The sequence below is a fragment of the Lupinus angustifolius genome, chromosome LG16 (genome assembly GCF_001865875.1).
Source record: "Lupinus angustifolius cultivar Tanjil chromosome LG16, LupAngTanjil_v1.0, whole genome shotgun sequence".
NCBI lineage: Eukaryota > Viridiplantae > Streptophyta > Magnoliopsida > Fabales > Fabaceae > Lupinus > Lupinus angustifolius.
The window spans coordinates 17450861-17478121 of record NC_032024.1 but is presented as its reverse complement, the minus strand read 5'-3'; the positions used below and the strand labels follow the sequence as shown (position 1 = coordinate 17478121).

The window sequence follows — 27261 nt, the reverse complement described above, 5'->3', positions numbered from 1 at the left end:
GTTTATATATCAGTTATTTAATTTTCTTTACATTGTTAATAACTTAATATATCATTTACCATTTATATATGGTTATCATTACTTCTAAATAATATAAATAAATGATAAATAATATATTAATTATGTATAAGTATTTTCATTAAAAAATGTAGATTCTAGTATTATACTATATTAAACATAATTAAGTATTTCATCATATTAGAAGTTAAGTTATCTTCTTCAGTTACTAGAATAATGACATATGTTATATTCCATTTTCTACAAAAATTTCTAAAAACTAAAAAAAAAAATAGGACATATATCATAATTTTAATGGTTGAAAGAAATAACTTATTTGCTAATATGATCAAACATTTTAGTCTATAAATTAAATTATTTATTTATTGTCCAAATTTGCAAGGGTTATATCAACCTTAGTTGTTAAGAATGAAGATAAGAGGTTCAATCAGGGTAAGAGAATATTGGAAAGTTAAGTCTATTTATTCTTGAAGTAATAAATTCTTCATTTTCCAACATAAAATTATTTTTTATGATTCTTATACTTAATCGTAATTGCTGAATTTAATATTTCCATTTTCTCAACACAAATGTCTGATTTATAAGTCATGTTTTTTGTTTCGGGTCTTGCACGAAAAGCCTGACCCCTGTGACCATCCGTTTATATTAATTCCGCTTTCAGCAAACTTAGATTAATACTGCAACCTATAGCTTTAGGAGGTGTCTAACAATTTTTATTATTATTCATGAATCATCATGATAAGTGGCGCATTTGACCTAAATAAACGAATTTAAATGTCATTTTAGGTATTCAAAATTAAATAATGAAACTTGAGTATAGATCATATGTATTTTATTTTGAAATAGATGTGAAAATTGTTTTGTAATCACAATTCACTACAATTATTTCGCTAGTTGAAAAATGATAAATAAAAACAAAGCAAGTCAGAAAATTCAAAATTCTGCCGAAGGCATGAAAGATGCAATGGGTGTGAAGAAAGATGTACGCGAACGCGATGACCACACGCAATAACGCAATTCATTGTATTTCTTTTTTCCTAAGAGAATACACAAATATTAAAAATAAAAAATATCAACAAAATATTAATCTAATATTATAAGTTCTATTCTAAAAAATACTAAAAATATCAAATATTCGATTTTTTTGAATAATATTGTTAGGAAGGATAAACACATTACAAAAAAAACTAAGTAATAAAAACATTGAAAATAACAACCCAGAAACAAAGTCTTCCCCACACCATTCTCTCCCCACAAGAGAATGAACATGATCTCGTTGATGTTCCTCTACCACCGAACACACCTCGCCACCACCTCTTACTAACGTGCGCCTTCTTCTTAACCTGTTCCGTGCGCACCTTTCCCCTTTATTTATTCCTTTCTCCTTCATCTTCACAATCTCAATAACCACCGCGATAACCGTTTTCTCTCTCTAACACACTCCCTCTCTTACCCAACCCAGATTCGAAGGATCGATCGGAATCGGAGCAAGGTTGGCTGGTTTCGGCGGCGGTGGAGGTTAGGGTTAGGGTTTCCGAGAGATGTGGTATGTTTCATGCATTGATGAATCTGTTCTCTGTGTGTTGGAAGCCATTTCGGCGCGGTACTGATGACACTGGAAGAGAAGGAAAAGAAGGATTGCTCTGGTTTCGCGATGTCGGAAAATATGGCTCCGGTGAATTTTCTATGGCGGTGGTTCAGGCCAATCAGGTTCTCGAAGACCAGAGCCAGATCGAGTCTGGTCCTCTAGGAACCTTCGTTGGAATTTACGACGGTCACGGCGGACCCGAGGCTGCAAGATACACCTGCGATCACTTGTTTCGCCATTTAAAAGGTTCTGAATCCGAATCAATTTTGTAGTTATGTTCGTGCATAAGCCTGTTTTATTTATTTGGATGGTTGTTGCGGCATTCATTAGCCACGTTTTCGGTTTTGATTGTTTTCAGGAGTAGCAGTAGTAGTAACTGTTATGAGTGATTTTCATGAATTCGCTTTTCGTGAACCTTTTTCTTAAAGTACACTATTCTCATTAGTCTTTTGGAGTTTTCTCATGAACCAAGTACAATTGAACATGCTGGCCAGTGGGTACATACTGTTTCTGACAGTGTTTATAGGAGAGTTATGTTTTTTATTTGTCACAATTATTATTCCCAATTAATTTTAAATTGATTTTTATAGGTGAATTGTTTCATAATGTGATAAAAGTGTTTTGGTGTTTGACCCTGTTGAAGGCCCACTGTTTTGGTGGAGCATTCTGCCTTCAATTTTGGTTCCTTCATGGGGTATGAGTGTTTTGGGAGTTGGTTCTACATTGTCTTTGTCTCTTGATAATGGTTTGTTTTTTGTGTTGGTTGTCTTATATTGTGTTTCATGTTTATGCAGCAATATCAGCTGAGTCACGCGGGATTGTGACAGCTGAGACTATTGAGAGGGCTTTCCACCAAACAGAGGACGGGTACACTGCCCACGTATCGGACTTATGGAGTACTCGACCTCAGATTGCAAATGCTGGGTCCTGTTGTCTAGTTGGTGTGATATTTCAGCAGACACTCTTTGTAGCAAACGTTGGAGATTCTCGTGTTGTGTTAGGTAGGAAAGTTGGCAACACTGGAGGTATGGCTGCAATTCAGCTGTCTACCGAACATAATGCAAGTCTGGAGGAAATTAGACATGAACTTAAAGAATTACACCCTGATGATCCCCAAATTGTTGTCCTTAAGCATGGAGTGTGGAGGGTAAAAGGCATTATTCAGGTATTTTTTTGTAATTGTGTTGTCTAAAGATCCCTGTCTTACACGTGAAAACTGGTGCTTGCATGGTGGTGGCCAATCATTTATTTATTGTTTGCACTTCTTCAAGTGGTATGTAGACGAAAGTTAGAGTTTGAATTTTGGTAGATCAATAGTGTTTGAAGCAACTTAACCTGTGTCTTTAACGGTCATTCTTCTGTTTGTTAAAATTGGGTGGTGCACATTGGTATATGGTTTCTGAATCCACATATGTCAAACAGACACAAAACAAGTAAAGCCAGAGTCTTAGATTATAGTTGTCTGTTTACTTTGTATGTGTAGCCAATCCCACCTAGTAGGATTAAGGCTTTGTTGGTGGTTGTTGTTGTTTACTTTGTATGTGTTTATTCCTGAAATTGTTGACCTGATAAAAAAATTTAAGAAGCTTCTTATTTCTGAATCTCTTGCTATCTTGTTCTTCTGTAATACTTTTGCCAGAATTCCTTTAAAATGCAAATAAAATGACCTATTTTTTGTGTGTGTACCAAATCCCACATTTAGACAAGTCCGAATCACCTTAATTTGCTAAGGCATTGTGGCACACAGCCACTTTTGGGTTGTTCATATGATAGTTGCAGAGGATAACTTAGGCAGTACAGTAAGTGCCATTACTTTTAAAAAATGTATATGTATTTTTCTCATTTAAAGAATGTCGGTAGAAGATTATTACAGAGGAGAAAGAAATATTAAAAACGATAGTAAGCAAGGCACAAATAAGAAACAAGGAAGTCAAAGTTTTCTGTTCCTTTTGTTTATCTGATCCTGTGGCTACCAACAATGTCCAAGCCAAAAAAGTTATCATGCCCCATATCAGATGCAAAGACTTTGAAGATTTCTTGAAAATATGAGCTTTCACTTCATCCCAATGCAGCATAGATGCAGAATACCAATATGTCTTTCCTTTGTTACATGAAAAACCCTGAAGCCAATAAGAAGGAATTGATCTGTGTTGAGAATTCAAAGCTAGAGCAACAGCATAGACGCAGAATACCAATTTCCTTAGTTACACGAAAAACCCTGAAGCCAGTAAGAAGGAATTGATCTGTGTTGAGAATTCAAAGCTAGAATTCACTCAAGGCTCCAAATAGCCTGCTTCAGATGGAAGTTGTTATAGGGAAGTGCAAAACCCAATGGGCTGCTGTTTTAGAACTAGAGTCACGCTTCACTTAAACAGACTGCAGAAGAATTTTATGCTGTGTTTGAATATGTAGCAAATCTTACTGTATATCATTTCCCATATGTAGGAGTTTTCAAAGACCTAAAAATATATTTATGGTCCAATCACTAGTTTGTGAGGATAAAACCAAACCATATAAATGGAAGTAAATTGTTTATCTTTGAATATTAGGAAAAAAATAATATTTGTTTTGTAATGCATTTGTATGTTAAAAATGAGTCCAATAATCATATAGAAGACAGTTGATATGCTTTCCTGTTTAATTCAACCTGCATTTTATTTTATTTATATAGTCAGATATATTTTGTTAGTTAATGGTGGAAATTCTCAGTTCTGCAATCATTATATTATTTGTCAGTTTTACTTCCACTCTCCAAATTAATGACATTAACATACAACCACTTCCTTCATTGTTTTTGCTTCAGGTTTCTAGATCTATAGGTGACGTATATATGAAACAAGCGCAGTTTAACCGGGAACCACTTGCTGCCAAATTCAGACTCCCTGAACCGATGAACATGCCTTACATGACTGCTAATCCCACTATTCTTTCTCACCGTCTTCAGCCAAATGATTCCTTTCTTATATTTGCATCAGATGGTTTATGGGAGCACCTGAGTAATGAAAAAGCAGTGGATATTGTCAACAGCAATCCGCATGCGGTAAGATTATTTTATCCTGAGGTTGAATTTTGCTGTAGTACCAGTTGATTTATTTTTCCTAACCTGATTTATTTTTCTTCACACATTTTAGATGGACATGAAATGCTTTGTTTTGATTTTTTTCTTATCAAAACTTTATTTAACCTGGTGATTGCATCACATGTTATCATTTTAGAGGCCCGAAATATTTATTGCGTGCTATACATGTTGATTTTGGGTGTTTGAATGTTATTTGTTCTTATTCTTTCTTCTTGATGAGATTCAATTTTTTCTTTTGTCACCATTGTGGCCTTCTTCTACATTGAGTCTGTCACCATTGTCTCTGCATTGGCTATTGAGTACTGTCAAAGGAAGGAACTAAAATTCTTTTACTGCATGCAGGGTAGTGCCAAGAGACTTATTAAAGCTGCCCTCCACGAAGCAGCAAGAAAACGAGAAATGCGATATTCAGACCTTCGTAAGATTGACAAGAAGGTTCGGCGCCATTTTCATGATGATATATCTGTTATAGTTTTATTCTTAAACCACGACCTTATATCCAGAGGCACAGTGCTAAATTCGCCACTCTCAATTCGAAGTGCTCTTGATCACTGACCTGTATGGTTGTAAACATGCTCTGTCTTGTGTACAACTTTTTGGCACTGGAATAATTGTCATTGGCTAAACATGCCTAGAGTATGCCACTGGCAATGCTGACGCACGGTTTGGTCTATGGTATTGAGATCATTGATGAAGCTCGAGATGAAGTTAAACTTGTTATTAAAAAATTTATCTATAGAGACTCCCTTTTTTAACCTCAAGTCTTGTTCCAATATCCATGTGCTGGATTTTTCTTTATTTTTTATTTTGGCGATTCAATTACATTCAAGCATCAAGCAGCGTGTTGTTTATTGAATTTTTTTATTCATGAGTTGAATTTAAATTATTGGCAACAAGTTATGAGACTTTCATGTGTTCATCTTTCAATTGGTTCAATGAGAAAGAAAAAAGATATATTTTTGAAGGGGTTAACAATTAGAACATAGAAGTATTGCCTGATATGTAAATATAATATTTGATTTTAAAATGTAGGCAGTTGATCTATTAATGTTGATGAATTGTACAACAATAATCATTATGATTCCAAAAATAAAATTTTAAGTTACATTTAGGAGGAGCATTGATTTATTTTTAAGTGTATGTCACATTTATTATATTTACAATTGATTTGAAATTCATCATTTTATAAATATAATAAATTGTATTAAAGAGGAACACCAATTTATTTTAAAATTGTGATTTTATAATTATTTAGTATACAAATGTTACTCAGTTATCCATGATTTTTGCATTATGTCAAGTCTGAAAGTGAACGTGGATAAATCAAGAGCTTTAAGTTGTAAACTTATTGCAGCTGCGAAGAAAATAAATTATATGGCATCTCCATCTATTTTACTACTGGAAGTAGAAACTTCTCAATAGACTTGGACGTGTTACTATAGTCCAATTACTCATTCCATCTATATGCACATACATCATGCAAAATTGTTGGGTACCCAGTTCTGTTTGTAATAAGCTAAACGTTATTACCAGAGGTTTTATCTGGGGATCATAGAACAAAAATGGCATTCATTTAGTCAAAAGGTATACTGCTGCTAAAAAAACCATCTGACACAAGAAAAGTAACATTTGTCTATCTGAAACAGGTTCAACAAAGCAGCCAATAGTATCTACAAAAAATATTCCTCTCACCTCTCCATTATAAATAAGGAATTCCCCTTCAAGAAATTTACTTACATACTTACTCTTACTTACTTTCTCATGTGCTTGCTCTCTATCACTTAATTTTATTCTTTCATATACTCTATTTCTCTCATATAATGACTTGATTTTTAGAGAATCTTTTCAGGTACCTCTCCAATACACCGAAACATCCTTAAGGCTACACTAGAAGATTTTTCACTAGCTTCCATTCTTTTTGTCCGGGTAATAGTGATAGTTCCATCTGGTTTGATCCCTGGATTCCTTGTGGTCCTCTTAGCAGTGTGGTTGATTTTATTTAGATTCATGATTTGCATCTTCAAGTGAGAAATATTGTTCAGAATAATTCATGGACAGTGAACACTCTAACTACTCAGCAATGAACTGATCCAAGTGATTTTGAACTGCCCTCCTCGACGTCTTAGGGTTTGTTTGAGAGTTGGATTTTGGAGGGAAAATAAGAAAAATGAAAGGCTTGGGAGTCATCTCACAAGTGTATTTCATGTCTCCCAAACCTTACATTTCCCTTCCTTCCCCTCCAAAATTCAACTCTCTCAAACTAACTATTAAGAAAATAATGCGGAAGCATAAAATGAATAATGTGAATTTTTCTCATTAAATTATCAAGGCATGAAAAACCTTATTTATAGTGTAAAATAGCTAACTAACAAACTAATAAACACGTGTTGAAAAATACTTCAACATGTGTTAAATACGCAAAATGCGTAAAATGTGTAAAATATGTAAAATATATAAAATATGTAAATGTAGTAGCTTTGTTCTTCAATAGTAACACTTATTTGACTAAGTTGTTGCTGATATGTGGGTTTGTCAAGATAACATTATTGGTATCTTCAATTATTCATAACATCTTCATATAAAAATAATGATCTACTACAATACTAGTTGTATTGCACGTTATAGATTTTACTATTTCATTATTCATATGATCTAAGATTTTCAATGGATTTTTTCATTTAATTTTAAATCTGTATACTTTTTTTTGTTGGTGGTGAAATGGGAAACTAAGGCAAGAAACTACAATCTACGAAGAAGCAGCGAAAAGTGCCCGGCAGGTATGTTGATATTATTATTTAGTATTCCATTTTTATGTACATGAAATCAATTTTATATCAGAATACATTTATTTATTTAAACAATTGGAAAAAAAAAAGATATAGTTTTTTTTTAATTACAAATTTAACCAACTACATGTACTTACTTTTAAGTTTAATAACGTTTTCATTTAAAGGTATCAAAGTTCTGATAAAGACAATGAGAGAAACTAATATAAGTCGGCTGAAATAGGAAGAGTATGGTGAATACAATTATTTTGTGGGGTAATTGTGGTAAATAATGTCATGACATGTCGAATCTGCTCAGGCTTGGTAGACTCGTCATTTTCTTTAGCTCTATGACAATTTAAGTATAGATGGTAAAATGAGTTATGTTCTGAGCTTACCCACATAGCTCACATTTTTTGTGGATAGTGTGGATATATTTAGTTCATTTGCCTGACCCAATTGCTAATCTAGCCCATGGGCTTTTGAATTTATCATTATGGGTGGCCCGTGACAATAATGTTTTAAAAGGAAGTTAAATTCAAATACATTATGATATAATTTAATTTGATAACTAACAAAATTGTGATGTTATTTGAATTTTCAACTTTATATATCATATTAAGGTTTTCTCAATTTTCTATCTTGAACTTCTTTATTTTGATTTATGAAGTTTTTATTATTCGTAAATATTTAGTAATGGCCACTGATGGGCTGCAAATCCATTAGCCTGAAAATTTGTCCAAAAATGAGAGACTAAGTGGTTCTGTCTACTCATTTTGAATAGAGATCAAATGTCTCAAACAATGTCTCATTTAGCCATTAGTCAAGGTAAAGCATGGTAATTACACTTGTTTCTCTCTCCCAATACCGACACTAGATTGAATCTTACCATCTCGCTATTCCTATTCCCAACTACTAGTCTTCCTTATAAATCTGAAGGACTGAGGTATCGTGCATTTGTTTATCCTCCCATTGCAAATATTATGTTATTTTAAGCCAAATAACATTTATATAACAATTTAATAAGTTTTTTAAACTTAGTTAAATGGATCCCTATAGATCATTCATACGATTCAATTACACAAAAGAAAGCCAATATTTACTGGGTGGTAGTTAAGGGGGCAACATTGAGTATCTATACAGGTTCAAGCAATTACAAATTTACAATTATAAGGTGGCTCCATTTGAGTAGGACTTTCGGAATTCTAATGCATTACTTAGTATACTTGCTACATTCGGATTCTTATCTCTGATTTTTGTATTTTGAGTAATATCCGTATGCTTGTATAATAATATACATGATATTGCGACAGTTCATAAATCTTTTACACTTGCTATAGTCCTTAACTGGTCAAAATCTGTTCACATTTTAATTTTAAATCCGTTTTATCAAAATCACTTTGTCCAGTATGTTTGACTTCAGACATATTTATCAATTGCTTCTCAATTTTATTTGGTTCATTCAGATTCTTTGATTGCTCTGGTTTCATCTTGACATTATTAACTTCTATGAACGGATGTATGTATGTTTCTTTTAAAATCAAATCGGAATGTAACTCAATTGTTCCAATAATTCTACAAAACATTTAATGTGATATATTTCTCAACGGATAATAAAATTTAACAATTATTCGAATCAGATTCATAATCAAAACTCATTTTTAACAGCATTGAACCCTAGGAATAGAGGTGACATCAGTTTAGTCAGACATAGCTTTCTAGGCTAGCAATGTGCATCAATAAAGCAGGTTATTAATCAAACTGCTCAGAGCCCAGTGCTTATTTCATCATTCAATCATATCTTACTTCCCCTATTTATTGATTTGTATATTCTAAAACTAAAAAAACACAACCAGTATACATTTTTTTCTAAAAAAAATATAAGCTATAACTTATAAGAGATTCTCAGTGATTATGCTTATAGTTGTCATCAAATATGACAATCAGGTCTCAAAGATTTCATACCATCATAGAATCCCACATAAATATAACTTCATAGGTTAAAAATTGAAGAGGTCGAAAAATAGAGAAAACAAGATAAGCGATCTAGCAGTACAAAATTCACTGCGCCTGGGAATAACACGAAGGCGAAGTAACTCAACTTTCCTGCGAGAAATTTATGCCTCTTTTTTATCATTAATGATAAAGTGATAAACCCAAAATTCATAGCATGTGAATCAAAGGCATCTCAAGATGCAAATCAAAATGTTTAAAGAAAACACAAAAATAAATAAAAAAAATGAGAGAAGAATTAAGCATTTAACGATACTCATACACTTCCAATGTTCCATTATAAGAACCGGGTAGATGTGCTGAACTGTGAATAATTAAAATGGAACATAATAGTTTTGGAAGAGAATGAATATTTGGGGAGGAGAAAGCGTAGCTTTGATTTATATAGTGAAGATATATGAATTAGGGTTTTACTCTGATCGACAAGACTATAGGCCCATTGGGTTTGAGTTCATAACCTTTCAACCCACAAATACAATATGTGTTGTGTTACAAATACGAGTTATTCTTCATGGGTTTGAGAAAAAAAATGTATATATTTATTTTCATTGCATAATCTATTATGGGAGTTTAATTATTACTAACTCCTAATAATAATAATAATAATAATAATAATAATAATATAAATGAATGATATATAATACGTTGATTGTTTATAAATATTTATATTATTAGTACGTAATATTACACTATTTCATTTTGATTTTCATTATAGAAATTCTACACCTAATTTATAGTTTAATTCTCTATTTGGATGTAAAGAGAAAATAAGAAGAGATAAATATATAAGAAAGATATAGAAAAGAGTGGAGTAGATTTTTGTGTTGTTTAATTTTAGATAAAAAGAAGAGAAATAGAGGATAAAGATTTCTCTAAAATCTCTCGAATAGAAATATATTATCTCAAACAATGTTGCAAATCTTGTTACAAATTAATAAAAACATGCAATGTCAATTAAAAAAATTAAATATATATTACTATTTTTTTTTTTATTCATTGTCATTGGTACGAAACATAATTTAAGACAACCAATCTTTATCTCATTTTCTCTCCACATAAGAAAAGAAACAAAATAGATGAGCTTCACTCACTTTTTCTTCTCTCTTCCCATCCTCTCATCTAAACCAATGGAGAGAGAAAGTGATTATTTTATCTTGAACTTCTCTCCCCCTCCTTCTCTTTCTCTCCTATTTCTACTGTTTCAAATGAAGCATTAAAGTCCAAAACACCATTTTTATGTCATTGTATAATTTTTATACAAGGTCACGTGTGTACAAAAAATTACATATGTGAGCTCTACAACCATCTAAAGTGGAACACACGCTATTATATTTTATTAAATAACTTACACTGTTTTTTTAATGAAAATAGTACCATTGTTTTCTTTCATAGTAAATGCTTATGCACTATGACTGATAAAACAGCCTTCTCAACCTATGATTGAAGAATAAATATTCATTACGATTACTTAGGCATAGCTGATTCTTGAGTTAGTTAAGTAGTTTCCATTTTTGGAAATCTGTTTTCTGTTTATTCAGTTATTTCTGTTTCTTCTGTTTTTCTATTTTTGGGAGGTATAGTTGCTAGAGTCTTCTCTTCTATAAGAAGACAATGGTTCATTGTAGAGGCATAGAATTCAATAATCAATATACAAGATATAACAGCATTATTCAATCATCAAGTTCTTCATCTTCTTCCTCTTGATTCACTTGATTTTTCACATCAAGTGTTGCGGGTGCAAGTTGCTCACCCTTATAGTGTTCTTCCTTCTTTATATTTCTCATGATTACCATCCTTTTATGATGGTATCAGAGCTTTAAATAAAGCTCTGTTATGCGATACCCCTTCTTCTCTCATTCTTGTGTCTTCTTCATATCAAATCTTTATCGTCATTCCTTTCGTCATGGCTACAAACCCATTAAGTGGTCAATCAAGCCCTTTCTATATGAGTCCCAACGAAAACCCTGGGGCAGTTCTTGTATCTGTTCGACTTCGTGGAAGTAATTACCACAATTGATCAAAAGCAATGTCTATGGTCTTAAAAACCAAAAACAAACTTCAGTTCATTGATGGGACTTTGCCAAAACCACAACCAGATGATCCTCTGTTCTCACCTTGGGATAGATGTAACACACTCGTCCTATCATGGATAAATCAGTCTTTGGATACTTCTGTAGCTCAAAGTGTTCTTTGGTTGGAGACTGCATATGAAGTTTGGATTGATCTGAAAGAAAGGTACTATCAAGGAGATGTATTTCGGATTTGTGAGTTACAAGAAGACCTCTACAGCATGAGACAAGGTAACCTTTGCATAGATGCCTACTATACTCAATTAAAATCCTTATGGCAAGAAATTGATAACTTTAGACCCATTCCCTCTTGCCTATGTGAGCACAAATGTCGATGCCATTTAATACCCATAATCAAGTCCTATATGGAAAATAATTATGTCATTAGATTCTTGAAAGGGCTCAATGAGCAATACTCTGCTGTAAGGTCCCAGATTATGCTTATGGAACCCCTACCTAGTATAAACAAAGTATTTTCTCTCTTAATGCAACAAGAAAGACAAGTGAACACACCTTGTGAGGATTCTAAGATTTTGGCCAGTAACTCTGAAAGTTACAATACTAAAGGAAGAGGCAAAGGTAGAGGATTTAGAGGATATAATACTGGTAGAGGAAGGATTGCATATGGAAAGGGAAACAACAACAACACAAAACTATGTACCTTCTACAACAAAACAGGACACACAATTGATGTGCGTTACAAGAAGCATGGATTCTCTCCAAATCTAAGGAACAACAACAATATAAACACCATAGCAGGCCTACAAGACAAAGATGACAACCAATCCAACAATGGCCTTTCTAAAAAGAAAGAATCAGGTAACATGTCATTTACTTTGGATCAACAACATGCCATATTAAGCTTGATGAAGCAGAACAACAATGATCAATCTTTGCACACTACCAACCAAATCAGTTCGGCTTCACCAGGTGAAATGCACGTTTTATCTCATTGTTTAAAGTCAAAAGATTGGATTCTTGACACTGGTGCCACTGATCATGTGTGCTACTCAATGTCAGAATTCCAATATTTTAGACAAATTCCATTTGTTCATGTAAAACTTCCTAATGGAAATGAAGTTATGACTTCCATATCAGGCACAATATCCTTTTCAAACCTGTTTTATCTATCAAATGTCTTGTATATCCCTAGCTTTAATTTCAATATTATATATGTTTCTAAACTAACATTTGCCTTGAGTTGCAAGCTGATATTTTCAAGAATGCACTACTTGATTCAGGAGCAGAATACATCGAAGATGATTGGTGCAGCTGGAATTAGAAGAGGATTGTATATTATTAGTAATAATGCTTTGATCATTGACACTCCTACATGTATAAATCATTTTAATTCCTACAATAATGATGTATGACATAAGAGACTAGGCCACTTATCCCATACCAAACTAGCTGCTATGAACAAACAATTTCCTTTTATTCATACAAAGGCTAATAAAAATCCTCGTGATGTTTGCTACTATGCCAAACAAAAGAAATTGCCTTTTCAAAATAGCACTTCTGAATCATTGAATGCTTTTGATATTATTCATATTGACATATAGGGCCCTTTATCTATTCCCTCAATTTTTAGGCATAGATACTTTTTAACCATAGTAGATGATAAGACTAGACATACCTGGATCTATTTGATGAAACTTAAGTCTGAATCCCCTGTTCTTGTAAAGAATTTTGTGAGTTTTGTGGAAACTCAATTTGGGATCAAGGTTAAATGCATAAGAACTGATAATGGTTTGGAATTTAAACTTGCTGAATTCTATGCTTCTAAGGGGATCTTGCATCAAACAACATGTGTTGAGACTCCCCAACAAAATGGAATTGTTGAAAGAAAGCATCAACACATTCTAGGAGTTGCAAGATCTCTATGTTTTCAATCATCTCTTCCTAAATGTTTTTGGAACTTTGTTGTTATGCATGTTGTGTATCTCATTAATAGACAACCTAGTATGTTGCTATCTCAAAAGTCACCTTATCAAGTTTTATTCAAGCATGATCCAAACCTTGTGATTATTAAAGTTTTTGGTTGTTTATGTTTTGCTTCCACTCTTGCTGGATATAGAAAGAAACTTGATCCTAGATCAAGAAAGTGTGTGTTTATTGTTTTTAAAACTAGGACAAAAGGATATATGGTTTATGATTTGAAATCTAGAGAAATTTTCATGTCTAGGAATGTATTTTTCTATGAACATTCTTTTCCTTTTCATACTAATCACACTATCGATGAAACTCATAATTTCTCTCTGCCTACATCATCTTTTATAGATTCTGATCATTTTCTTGACTATTCTTGTCAACCAGAAGAGATAACTGCAACTAATGCAGAACAGGAAAATCAAAACCAGCATGAGCCTACCCAGAATGATGATCATATTGACCTTATAGAACCTTCAACTAACCTTAGAAGGTCCACAAGAGTTAGATGTGTCCCATCACACTTACAGAACTACCATTGTCTCATCTCTCTAACTCAACCATCTCAAACTAAAGCTAGCACTGCCTGTCCTCTGTCTAAACATTTATCCTATGAAAAACTTTCCTTTAGGCACAAACACTTCATTTGCAACATCAACACACATATTGAGCCTTATTCATATGATGAGGCAATCAAACACCATTGTTGGAGATTAGCCATAGAAACTGAGTTAAAAGCCCTGCATAACAACCATACCTGGATCCTTACCAAATTACCCAAGGACAAGAAGGCCATTGGGTGCAAATGGATATTTAAAATCAAACACAATTTAGATGGAACCATAGATAGATACAAGGCTAGGCTTGTTACAAAAGGATACATCCAAACTGCTGGATTGGACTACTTTGAGACTTTTAGCCCAGTGGTAAAAATGACCACTATTAGAGCCCTCTTAGCCTTGACTTCCATCAATAAATGGCATATCCATCAAATGGATGTTAACACTGCATTCTTACATGGAGATCTTTTAGAACAAGTTTATATGAAACCTCCTCTAGGTCTCTCAATACATAACTCAGGATTGGTTTGTAAATTACAAAAATCACTGTATGGTTTAAAACAAGCAAGTAGGCAACGAAATGCCAAACTCACTGTTGTTTTAACCAAACATGGATATGCCCAATCCAAAGCAGATTATTCTCTGTTTACTAAAGATTTGATTAACACTTTTACTATTGTTTTAGTTTATGTAGATGACTTAATAGTAGTTGGAAATGATATGCAAGAAATCAAACACCTCAAGTCTCTCTTAAACCAAGAATTCAGCATCAAGGATTTGCGGGAATTGAAGTACTTGCTTGGAATGGAAGTAGCTAGAGCAGAAAAGGGCATCAACATTTGCAAAGGAAATACACCTTAGACCTTCTTAAAGACACTGGTCTTCTAGGAGCTAAATCATACTCAACACCTATGGACTCAAGCATCAAACTTTATGGAGACTGTGGAACCAAGCTTGTTGTACCCTCCAAATACAGAAGACTCATTCGAAGATTGGTATACTTAACACATACAAGACCTGAAATTGCCTACTCGGTAAGCCATCTAAGCCAATTTCTTGCTTACCCTACTGATACTCATCACCAAGCTGCTATAAGAGTGGTTAGATACCTCAAAAACGAACCTGGAAAGGGCTTATTTTATCTTTCTCAGAACAACACAAAAGTAACAGGATTCAGTGACTCAGATTGGGGTTCATGCGTTGATACTAGGAGATCTATCACAGGATATTGCTTCTTTATTGGAATTTCTCTCATTTCCTGGAAAAGCAAAAGGCAGAAAATGGTGTCCAGATCATCAGCAGAGGCAGAATATCGTGCCCTGGCCTTAGCTAGTTGTGAAGCAAAATGGCTAACCTACCTTCTACCTGATCTCCAAGTACTCCAAGTCACTCCCATTATGATGTATTGTGATTACCAAGCAGCTCTTCATATTGCAGCCAACCTAGTGTTCCATGAGAGGACAAAACACATAGAGATTGATTGTCGTTCCATTCCTGAAAAAGTCCAAGCTGAAGTAGTTCATCTCTTACCAATTTCCTTCGAAAATCAGATTGCAGATTGCCTTACAAAAGCTTTCCCAAATGCTTCTTTTCACAATCTTGTTTCCAAGCTTGGAATGTCTAACATATACATTCCAGCTTGCAGGGGTGATAAAACAACCTTCTCAACCTATAATTGAAGAATAAATATTCATTAGGATTGTTTAGGCATAGTTGATTCTTGAGTTAGTTTCCAATTTTGGAAATCTGTTTTCTGTTTATTTAGTTATTTTTGTTTCTTTTGTTCATTGTAGAGGCATAGAATTCAATAATCAATATACAAGAAATAACAGTATTATTCAATCATCAAGTTCTTCATCTTCTTCCTCTTCATTCACTTGATTTCTTCACACCAAGTGTTGTAGTTGTAAGTTGCTCACCCTTATAGTGTTCTTTCTTCTTTATCTTTCTCATGATTACCATCATTTTAAGAATGACTAAGCATAAGCATTTAGTTATGTGTATAAACATTAATGTACTAAGAAATATAGAAACCACTCCTTCGAAATGTAGATGTTGGAACATGGTTTGTTGAAAACCATGAGTGGAAACTTTTGGGTGTGAAATATAAAAAACACCCAAGTCCCACATAGGAGAGTTTTGAAAAAACAACTCTCAAGTCTCACATTCAAGAGTTTTGAAAAAGAAAAAAACAACTCTCAAGTCCCACATTGGAGAAACTAGGAACTTGGAAAAAATCTCAAGTTGTAAATAGAAGCCTTCCTCTTCATATTTTCTTGCCCCAAGTTGAATGCGTTTTCATTCAACTTTTTCTTTCTCCCTCATATTTTCCGCCGATGCATTTCCGGCAAACTTTTCCCCCTTTCTTTCCGTGGCACTAAGAAATGGCACATGCAGCCATATTGTGGGAGTTTCGAGAACTGACACTGGTAGTCAGTATTTGGGGAAAGAATTAGCGCAAGTAGCCATATTTTGGGAGTTTCGAGAACTAACACTGGTACTCAGTATTGAGGGAAAGAATTGGCACAGGTAGCCATATTATGGGCATTTCGAGAACTGACACTGGTAGTTAGTATTGTGGGAAGAGAATTGGCAATGGTAACCATATTGTGGGAAAATTTTGAGAATTGGCACTGGTAGCCATATTGTGGAGGGTGTATTCGAGAACGGTTCTTACAGTGCAATAGGAATTCGATAACAGAGATCTGAGCTGTTTTATCCTAGGGATGGCGTGGTTGATAGTCTGCTTGCACTTTTAGGCAGTGCCACGAAACGTCTTAAAGAGAGCGACCTAGTCGTGACTCAGCCAGTAAGTATTAATTCGTGCCATTTAGAATTGCTGCAAGCTACGGTAACAACAATTTTAAGACGTTCCGACTACAATGACATTCGTAGATAATATTACTGGACGGAACAACTATGACCTGAACAAGCCATTTCGGTTTGACGGATGAGGCTGAGAAAGATGAAAGGGATAAACTGGCTATTGAAATAGCTCTCTGGAATGAAAGTAATTACTTATGTGAGAACTTCATTCTGAATAGGTTGTCTGATGATTTGTATGATTACTACAGCCCATACAAGTGTGCCAAATTAATTTGGTATGCACTTGAGAAATAAAGAAATATGATACCGAGGAAGTTAAGATAAAATATATATGTATAATGTTATCACTACCTCAAGTATCAAATGACTGATAATAAATCAGTAGAGTCTCAGTCCTATGAGATACATAAAATTGCTCATGAAATTATTTATGATGGTGTGACCCTAGAGAGTTAAACTCATAGAGCCTATGAATATATATTCATTGAGTATGATATAAACAGTATTGTGTATAGGCATTACGACCTTAACACAAAATGATCATTGAGTCTAACGATGTTGACTTTAATTAGAAGAAATTCCTTTTTAAATTGAGGAATAGTGGAGGCACATCAACTAGTCACATACTTGTGATTAGAGATAATGATAGAAAATGAAAGGTTTGAAATAGAACCTAGAAAGAGTAAGAGAGCAATAATTGTTAAAGAGTATAGACCTGATTATATGGTCTATATATTGGAGGATAATCTATCAACTCTCCAAGAAGTTTTTTTTGGATATTGATTTGTGGCGATAAGCCATAAATGATGAGATGGACTATCTAGAGTCTAACGAAGAAACATACTATGTTATCTCAATCCGCTATGAAAGTTGAGATGATAGCATTAGCAACAGCTAATGAAGAAACAAGTTAGCTGAGAAGTTTGCTTACAGAGATTCCCCTATGTGAAAAACATATATCAGTTGTGTTGTTCCTTTGTGATAGTATCGCGGCTATTGCAAAAACAAAATTGAGAACCGCTTTCATAACGGTAAGAAGCGACAAATACGTCAGTGGAATACTTACATTTTCTTCATTATATTTGAATGAGATGTCTTCATCTACGCTTGTTACAGGTAAAGTTGTTGATTATATATCTTTTCCAATGCTCACTTTAATAAGTGTTGTTGAAGGCTTAATGTGTATCAATCTCCAGTATGATCAAACCCCAAAAAACTTAAAACTTTTCCGCATTCACACACATTTAGCAATCTCAAAACTCATTTACTAAATAGACAAACTCATATACTCTCAAAATCTACCTCAAAATCATTCAACCTCAACATCATTCAACACTGAAAATCAACCTCGAAATCATTCACTCATTCAACACGAAAATCATTCAACACAAAAACCATTCTCTCATTCAACCTTAAAATCATTCAACACCGAATTCAAAACTCATTCACTCATTCAACCTCAAAATCATCATTCACTCATTTAGCTTTTATTGAGTTAGAGTTTCCCCTTTCACCTTATTACATTATGAGTAGGGTTTCCCTTTTTTAATTGCATAAGTTTGAGGAACCATAACTAAGTTATGCTTCTTCTTCAAGGCAATTTGTAGCAAGGTGATTGGCCTTGTGAAATTATTTGCATTACAATGACAAATCATTTTGACTTTATGTGAGCTTGAAATGTATTTTCCATCTTCTTTTTTTGTCATAATGGTGCATCTAAGCATTCATCTTGTTCGAAAGATACTATTGGAACATGGTTTGTTGAAAACCATGAGTGAGAACTTTTGGGTGTGAAATATAAAAAACACCCAAGTCCCACATAGGAGAGTTTTGAAAAAACAACTCTCAAGTCCACATTGAAGAGTTCTGAAAAAGAAAGAAACAACTCTCAAGTCCCACATTGGAGAAACTAGGAACTTGGAAAAAATCTCAAGTTATAAATAGAAGTCTTCTCCCTTCATATTTTCTTGCCTTAAGTTGAATGCGCTTTCATTCAACTTTTTCTTTCTCCCCCATATTTTCCGCCGATGCATTTCCGGCAAACTTCTTCGCCTCTCTTTCTGTGGCACTAAGAAATGGCACAGGCAGCCATATTTTGGGAGTTTCGAGAACTGACACTGGTAGTCAGTATTGGGGGAAAGAATTGTCACAAGTACCCATATTTTGGGAGTTTCGAGAACTGACACTGGTAGTCAGTATTGGGGGAAAGAATTGTCACAAGTACCCATATTTTGGGAGTTTCGAGAACTGACACTGGTAGTCAGTATTGTGGGAAGAGAATTGGCACGGGTAGCCATATTGTGGGAAATTTCATGAATTTACACTGGTAACCATATTGTGGATGGTGTATTCGAGATCGGTTCTTATAGTGCAATAAGAATTCGATAACAGAGATCTGGGCTGTTTTATCCTGGGGACGGCATGGTTGATTGTCTGCCTACACTTTTGGGCAATGTCACGAAACGTCTTAAAGAGAGCGACATGGTCGTGACTCATCGAGTAAGTATTATTTCATGTCATTTAGAATTGCTGCAAGCTATGGTAACAACAGTAGACAATTCTCATGTTCATCATGCAAGGAGAAAACATCATCTATTGTACACTCATCTTCCATGATCCTCAGCAGATAATTTAATATATTCGTTTCTTATGTATTGCTGACTTATCTAATCGTTTTTAATATGAGGTTAATATCTATGTGTTGATACTAGTATAATATTTTCTATTCAACTTGTGTATTATTCATTATTTATTTGTATCACTTTTATTTAAGTATAAATATTGATCAACATTTAAATAGTTGATGATGTAAGAACAATGTAGAAAAGTGCTTATTCTATGGGTGTATTAATATTAAATCCCTTTAATACTGTATTATTTTGCAGTTTGCTGTATGAAGAATATGAGCATGACATTGTTGCTAATTTAATTGTCTATACTAACGAGAAAGAGGCTCACAGGTTAATATATGCTAGATGCTACCCCAAGAATTGTGAGTGAGGATGGAGATCAGGTGTGTCTCCATTTATATTTTGAATTGTATTTTCATCTAATTAAAAATAACTTTTAATTGAAAATAAAAATAAAAAACAGAAGCTAGTATTTTTACATTTTTAGAACATGGAAGTGGGTGGGTGGGAAAAGTTGGGCCAACATCATAAACAATAATATTCTTAGTTCTAGTGCCATTATTTACTAATTATTATATATCACAACATATATATAATTTTTAGAGCGTAAAATATACAAATTAACAGTGTAAAGATTTATACACATATATTTCATCATCCACCATTCATTTGGATTATCTTTTTTGAAAAACGATAATAATAAAAAATCAATAATAATAATACATAATGAGTTATAATAAAAATATATAAAACTTTATACACCAGTGCATATATCTTTTTCTCTAGTTGTTAAGCATGATGGTGTGGTAGAATATGTAGCCACGTCCCCACTTCTTAACAGCACGAGGTCAACTCATTGTGAAGTCCTTGGAATGAGATTCGAAAGAAACAAGCCCAACGATGTCATTGCATACGTAATATTACCCACATTCACCGTCTCAAAAAGCAAAAAACTATATATATGATATCTATTTTTTATTTAAAAGTTAATTATAATTAGCATATTATTGTTGGATACTTATTTCTCAAATAATTATTGCTTGATGCTTTTTAGATTCTAACATTGTACAATAACTTTCAGCGAAAAAAGTCGAATTTTCTAAAATTATTTTCACATATAATATTTTATTTTAAAATTTAATATGTATATACTGATAGTGTAACTATTTTTTATATTGTTAACAAATCATTTATCATTGATTTATTAATCACTATTGACTTTCAAATAAATATAATACACACCAATCATAAATAATGATATACTAATAGTATAAAAATATTTTAAACTTTTTATTTAATACAAGGGTTTAACATGATTCTTGCATACAGGTGTTAGAATCCTCTTCATTAATATTAATAGAGAGGTAAATGCATTAAAAAGTAAAGAAAAAATGACACTATTATTATTAAGAATTAAGAAAAATATATGTATTTGTCTCTCTTAATTAATGAAGAATATCTTATTCTAAATTAAGATTCTTTTCCAAATTTTGTGGGGCCCATAAACTGAGGGAAGTGACAGAACACAACGTTTGGACCGTATTTAAACACAATTACATTACATAACCATCTAATTTTCTTTAAGTGGTATAAGGTTATAACTTATAACCCAAAACTCAACCAAACCTATTTTCAATCAAATCATAAAACAATATGTGCCCTTCTGGCCGGAGCCTCCGACCTACCGCAACTTCCTACTCCGCCACTTCAGATTTCCGGCCAGCATTCGACATCCTAGACGCCGACAACGACGGCAAAATAAGCCGCGATGACCTCCGCGCATTCTACACCGGCATATACGGCTCCCATGCTGGCGGAGACGACGCCATCGGAGCAATGATAACGTTGGCAGACACGAACAATAACGGTTTCGTGGAGTACGAGGAGTTCGAGCACGTGGTCACGGGGGAAAGAAGAACATTAGGTTATGGAGCCATGGAGGATGTCTTTAGGGTGATGGATAAAGACGGAGATGGCATGCTCAGCCACCAGGATTTGAAGAGTTACATGGCCGTGGCTGGTTTTTCTGCAACGGATGAGGAAATCAACGCCATGATCAAATTTGGCGGCGGCAGCGAAAACGGCGGCGTTAGCTTCGATGGTTTGCTTCGTATATTAGCCCTTGATAATTCCGTCTCTAATTAATCAATTAAATCATAATGGTTGTGATGTCATAATACATGATTCCCTTCGATTTTAGGAGTTTTTTGCTCGTGTTTGAATAATTTATTATAATGCGTACAAAGTGATAATATATATGAGCCATGGAAATTAATGGGCTTTGTCTTATTTGGTTATTATGTGACTCTCCATTTATTTGAGTGCAATAAGCACAAGTTTTTTGCTTTTAGTAGAGGATTGAGAGGAATAATTTTTTCTCATATTTTTATGGCAAAATTGTGATTTCATAACAAATAAAAAGATAAAAGTATCGTTACATATTACCTCGTGTGTATTATTTTATGTCACTTGCCTTTCTAGTTACATATGCCATATGTAAAATTATTTAATTTAAAAATAAACTAAAATTTGAACCGTTGAAAATTTGATTTTGCCATATGTCATAATCTAAAGTATGTAATGGCCTCTCCTCTAACGGATAGGAGTCAGACTCATTCTTTTATGAGCTGGGAAGCACAAATATGGCATACCTAAAAAATAAAAGCACAGCTTATAAACGAAGCCAACATTTACAGAAAACAACACTTACATAAATAAATACAGTAAAAAAAACTAAATTCAATCCCGATTTGTTTATATTTTCTGCCTTATAGGATTTATGAGCGGTTTATAATACAAGAAGATTTATTATGCCTTTATGGCTGTACACTGCAGGTTTAGATATCACGTTATTTTTTTTCGTTTACAAAAGCTTGATATCACGTTATATTATTTGTTTGATTAAGGATGATTGAATTTAAGAAGTTTTAAAAAATATTTTTGTATTATAAATTGATGAGTTTATTATTTCAAGAAATTTTAGATTTTACTTTTTAATACATACTTAATTTCTTATTTAAGGCATATAAAAAGAAAATACATGAAAACAAAATCAAACAGGTAATTTTTAACTAACAAGACCATAAGGAAGGGGCTTAAGATTATTTTTAATTATGTATTCTGATAATATATTGTGTCAAGGAATTCAAGGAAACGGTCCTATTTATAGGATAGTATGTAATAAGACAAACTCAAACAAATATTATTTATCCTAAATGATATCTTATTTCTTATACTGAATCAATCACATATTTATATACGAGTGAAATATCATTAGAAATAGGTGATACTCACGCACACAAACCTAGATCCTAACTAAAGTAACAAAATCAATTATATTAAACTAAATAGCTTTAACATAAATACCTTTTGCAAAGCTTTCTGCTGCACCCCAAATTTTTGGGTTGAAATGAATGAATTAAGTAGAACCCGAATAGCCATGTCCACATCCTCTTGTGTGACATGATGTCTAAGATGCATTATTCTTTCATGAGCTATGGACATTCTTATCATTGACTCAACATGCCTAGTGGCAATGGAAACTCCTTGCCCATGCTGTAGAAGAGAATAAGAGCAACATGTTTGAGAAACCAGTACAAAGAATAACCACATGCAAAAGTATGGTATGAAAAAAGAGAGGGTGGAGAGTATTGAAGATTCCCTCTCCATCTCAGCATATACACTAGCCAGTTTCTCTAGAATAAAAAATATGATGTCCCAAATCATTTTTCCAAATTACATACCGTACCAATAAAAATATAATACGTTAATTAAAAGAATTTAATATTTATTATTTTTATTTTATTATCATTGATGTAAGCATAATTTGTAATATCGTTTGGGACACAAGATACTTTCTGGTTTTATATATCAGTACTATATAACCTTGGAAACACATTCAGTTTGGCATATGCAATGTACTTTTCAGCAGCTCTTGAGCAAGTACTTTCCTCCAATGGGATTTTCTGCAATCAGAGATGTCACAATTCCCACTTTTGAAATGCTTATACTCACTCTGCTGTTATTTGGCGGGAAAAGTTTGTCACGGGTTGTGTTACTTATTGGGCTCAGCTAGACCATGACATAAGCTACTTCAGCCCAACCTGCAACATCTTGTATAAATGGCCATGGGGTTTAATAGTGGTAGATAAAATTGTGAGAAAACATTTGATTTGACTATACTTTCAGTTGCTTAGTCCAAACATCAAAATTTAATACTGTAAGCATTTCATTCCAAGAATAAGATACTCCATGAGCAAACTGCAACCAAATAGCCATAACATTTGTTCCAGTTACTTATGTAAGGATTACTTTATGGATTTAGTTATGATGACATGTTAACGAGTTTCCTAAAGTTAATCGTTCAGAATTTAAACATATGAAATATGTATGGAAATGGTTGAATGCTCCAGTTTTCAATACATATTTCTAATTTGAATTCCTTAACAAATGTTATGACAGTCATTATCATTTTCCTTAATTGTGATGTATCATTATATCAGTTTAATTATTTTTATTATGCTATCATGTACCATTAAAAATATGCATTTATCTAATACTTACATTAAATCATATATTTGATGATGTATAATTAATTGCTAGTTTACTTCAAAGAATTATACTTGCAATTAAACTCTTAAGTCTTAATTGATACCCCACTAAACTAATATTTGTCTTGGCTTTGGCTAGATGGAAAAGGGGAATTTAGTCTTAAAAAAATGTTTCACTTCATATATTATCAAATGTGATTGATCATAAAAATATTGAATTATTAAAATTTTAATTTAAATATTTTTTTTTAATCAATCAAAATAAATAATACATAATGCGACACATATTTTGGGATAATAAATATGTTCTATTAACAAAAAAAAAAGAAAGAGGGTAGATCCTCCTATAAACTAGTAAGGCAATGAGGTGTTATTAGCTATTAAACATTTGATTGTGCTATAAGTTCTATTATCACTTAGAATGGTCATGCTATGTAATCCATATTTATAGAAAAGAAAAATGATTCACTCTGCGAGCATGATAATGAGTACAATAACCCGTGAGTATTCACAGTAATACTTGGATTAGGTCCAAGGTATTGGATATATAAATAGTTAGGGTTTAAAATTTTAAAACTCACTATTGAATAGAGTGGGTTTGAGTCATTAATGGGGTACTCAAACACGCAAATCATCAACCCAAAATAAATATTGAATAACAAACCTAACCCTAATTAATATATATATATATATATATATATAATAATAATAATTCATAAAATCACATTTTAATACACTTATTATTCTTTTTTCAGGATATTATAAATCATCAATAGATGATGCTGATGATGCTAGTAAATTTTCTAAATTTTTTATTTATAAAGTTTGTGATAGTATTGATTGTTAGATTTTAAATTAAATGTTTATATTTTGTAGGAATCAATTGACCTAAATGATGTTGATAAAAAAAATTCTATGTTTGATATGCCTTACTTTCCAAGTTTTCTTTTGAATTATGTGTTTGAGTAAAAAAATGTGTTAAATTAATAATTTAAAATTATGTACTTGTGTTTAATTATGTTTTATAATTTTTATTATAGTTTTTTCTCATTGATTCTCTAAAATAACAAATAGAATCAGAAGAAATGCACAATCACATTACAATTGTTTTTTTAATATTTTCTCCATTTCAAATACTCGGTATCCAACTATTCATAAGTGGGTCAATATATATTGTCTCACTCTATATGTCAAGATATATGATTGACTAGAAAAATATTTATTAATTATATTTTAATTGAAATAATTTTTTTCAACCAATTAAATATAATGATACATAAAGTGAGATAACAAATGTGGTCCAAATAATAAACCTAGCAAATATCTATGCAGATGCTCAATGAACTACTAGGCACCTGGACTCATTGCAATCCCTATGCGTCTATCTTCCCAAACATGCATGTTATTTAGAGTGGAAAAACCGAAAGTGGCACGTCTATAGGACAACCTATGGAGCGAGAATCTTCTCCATTAATGGAGAGGCAACTACTATATAAAAGTAAAGAAAATGTAAGACACGTTGACATTTCTATTTCTTTTATTTAAAATAATATTACACTTTTATCCTTAAAATACAAAGGAAAAAGACACTTACATTTCCATTATTTGAGATGAGTCTCACTCGGGACAATGTTCTCAAATTTGATTTTGCCCAACCACTTATTGGCTAAATTTTCTAAAAACAATCAATTTGGTCTCAATTAACTTTGTGCTAAGAGGTTTACAATTTTGCTATGTACATCCTAATTCCTATGAACCTGGTGTGCATAATGTTATAAGCACTACAACCATTGAAAATATATATTCTCATGACACTCGTGAGCATCATCGGACCACCTTATAACTCGATGTGATATTGGATTAACCTTTGTTCTTTTGTATTATAAGTCTAGTAAGTCGGGTCAAGGGACCGGGCAATGAGTCTTTTAGGAGGAGTCTGGAGAGTAGGGTTGAAAGGTCAGGCAATGAGTCTTCTTCAAGGTTCTTGGCTTGAGCTTGGACCCGCCGGTGGAAATATCTAAAAATATTCTCCGACGATCAAGTCACTAGCTATGAGATTGATGAGAGATAATAGATCTAAGTTTAGAGAGCAATATCAATAATAGAGAATGAATGAATACTTCCTTGTGGGATGGGGGATAGCGGAAGGATGAATGTTGTAGTTCTTGGCGGGCATTGTCGACGTTGCCTACCAGCTGGGCCTGTGAGGGGCTGCTTTACTCGAGTCAGACAGATTTGGCAAGGCCGTACTTTGTGCACCATTGACTTGTTTTGTGACAGGTCTAGCAGTTGTATCGCATGTCTATTCTTGTCGTGTTGACAGGAAGTTATGTGAGAATTGCAGACAGTATAACAATATGTCATTGACAACGTGTCAGATGCGATGTCGTGGCAGTAGTCCCTGTACTGGCCCAAAACGCCTGGCCCACGCCATGGTACCAGGATAAGGCTGGTCCGGTCAATGGATGCTCGGTCGATTGGGCGAAACACAGCAGCTAATGTGCAGTAACTGATAGTATATTTCTTGTTATTTTTAATGCTCCCCCTCCTCTTTCGTGCTCACTGTTTTATTGTGTCTCACACAAGGGAGGCAACCATATATACGCAATGATGCTTAGTGATTTAGCTTTTCAAAATATACTGTTTATCGGATTTTTGTTGTATGTTGCCATATACATATATGGTATCATTATTTAAAGGAAAATAACATATGTTATATTCATGTTGTGTAGAGGATATATTATAACACTTGTTTTAACGAGAATAAAGAGTGTGTTAATGATTGTCACTATTAGACATAAATTTAATCTTCCATGATGACATTGGCACATGGATCTTGTTTTACCTTTTCAGCTTTTGATTTTAACCGTTCACTTAGCTTTGGCAATTCTATCTCCTTTCTGCTTTGGTATCTCTTCTAGTCCCTAGCTTCAGCCAATGAAATGGGGACAAAGCACTGGACCCATGAATTTCCACTAGCACTATGATAGCACAAAGAGCAATGACAGCCAAAATAAAGGAGTATGCCAGAGAGAAAAATATTATTTCTATACTAGTTTTAAAGATAAAAATATGATTATAAATATAAACAAAAAAATATAATTATCATTTCATTTTATTTTTTGGCTTGTTTTGTATAGCACTCCACTCTCCAATAGGTGAGAAGTCTAGTTCAAAATAAAGGGGTAAAATTCATCTTCTTGATTCTCATATGGTAGATACTAAATGATTGAG

The 27261-nt window shown here is 33.1% G+C and overlaps 2 protein-coding genes and 1 long non-coding RNA gene across 4 annotated transcripts; 2 read left to right on the top strand and 1 right to left on the bottom strand.

The window, feature by feature from the left end:
- LOC109330056 (probable protein phosphatase 2C 42) lies at positions 1221-5578 on the top strand. 2 transcript variants are annotated; one of them, XM_019564045.1, is made up of 4 exons: positions 1221-1848; positions 2397-2771; positions 4410-4646; positions 5028-5578. In XM_019564045.1, the coding sequence occupies exons 1-4, from the start codon at positions 1567-1569 to the stop codon at positions 5238-5240; spliced, it is 1107 nt and encodes a 368-aa protein (XP_019419590.1). In that variant the 5' UTR covers positions 1221-1566; the 3' UTR covers positions 5241-5578. The 2 variants fall into 2 exon arrangements, with proteins under 2 accessions (XP_019419590.1, XP_019419589.1); XM_019564044.1 differs by having other exon boundaries at positions 1222-1852; positions 2401-2771.
- On the bottom strand, positions 3548-4403 carry LOC109330057. Its single transcript, XR_002105618.1, has 2 exons — positions 3799-4403; positions 3548-3702 (listed from the first exon to the last, which is right to left on the bottom strand). It is a non-coding gene; the product is annotated as an uncharacterized LOC109330057 (long non-coding RNA).
- LOC109329058 (putative calmodulin-like protein 6) lies at positions 21048-21774 on the top strand. Its single transcript, XM_019562720.1, has one exon. It carries the CDS (start codon positions 21131-21133, stop codon positions 21620-21622), a length of 492 nt encoding a protein of 163 aa, XP_019418265.1. The 5' UTR covers positions 21048-21130; the 3' UTR covers positions 21623-21774.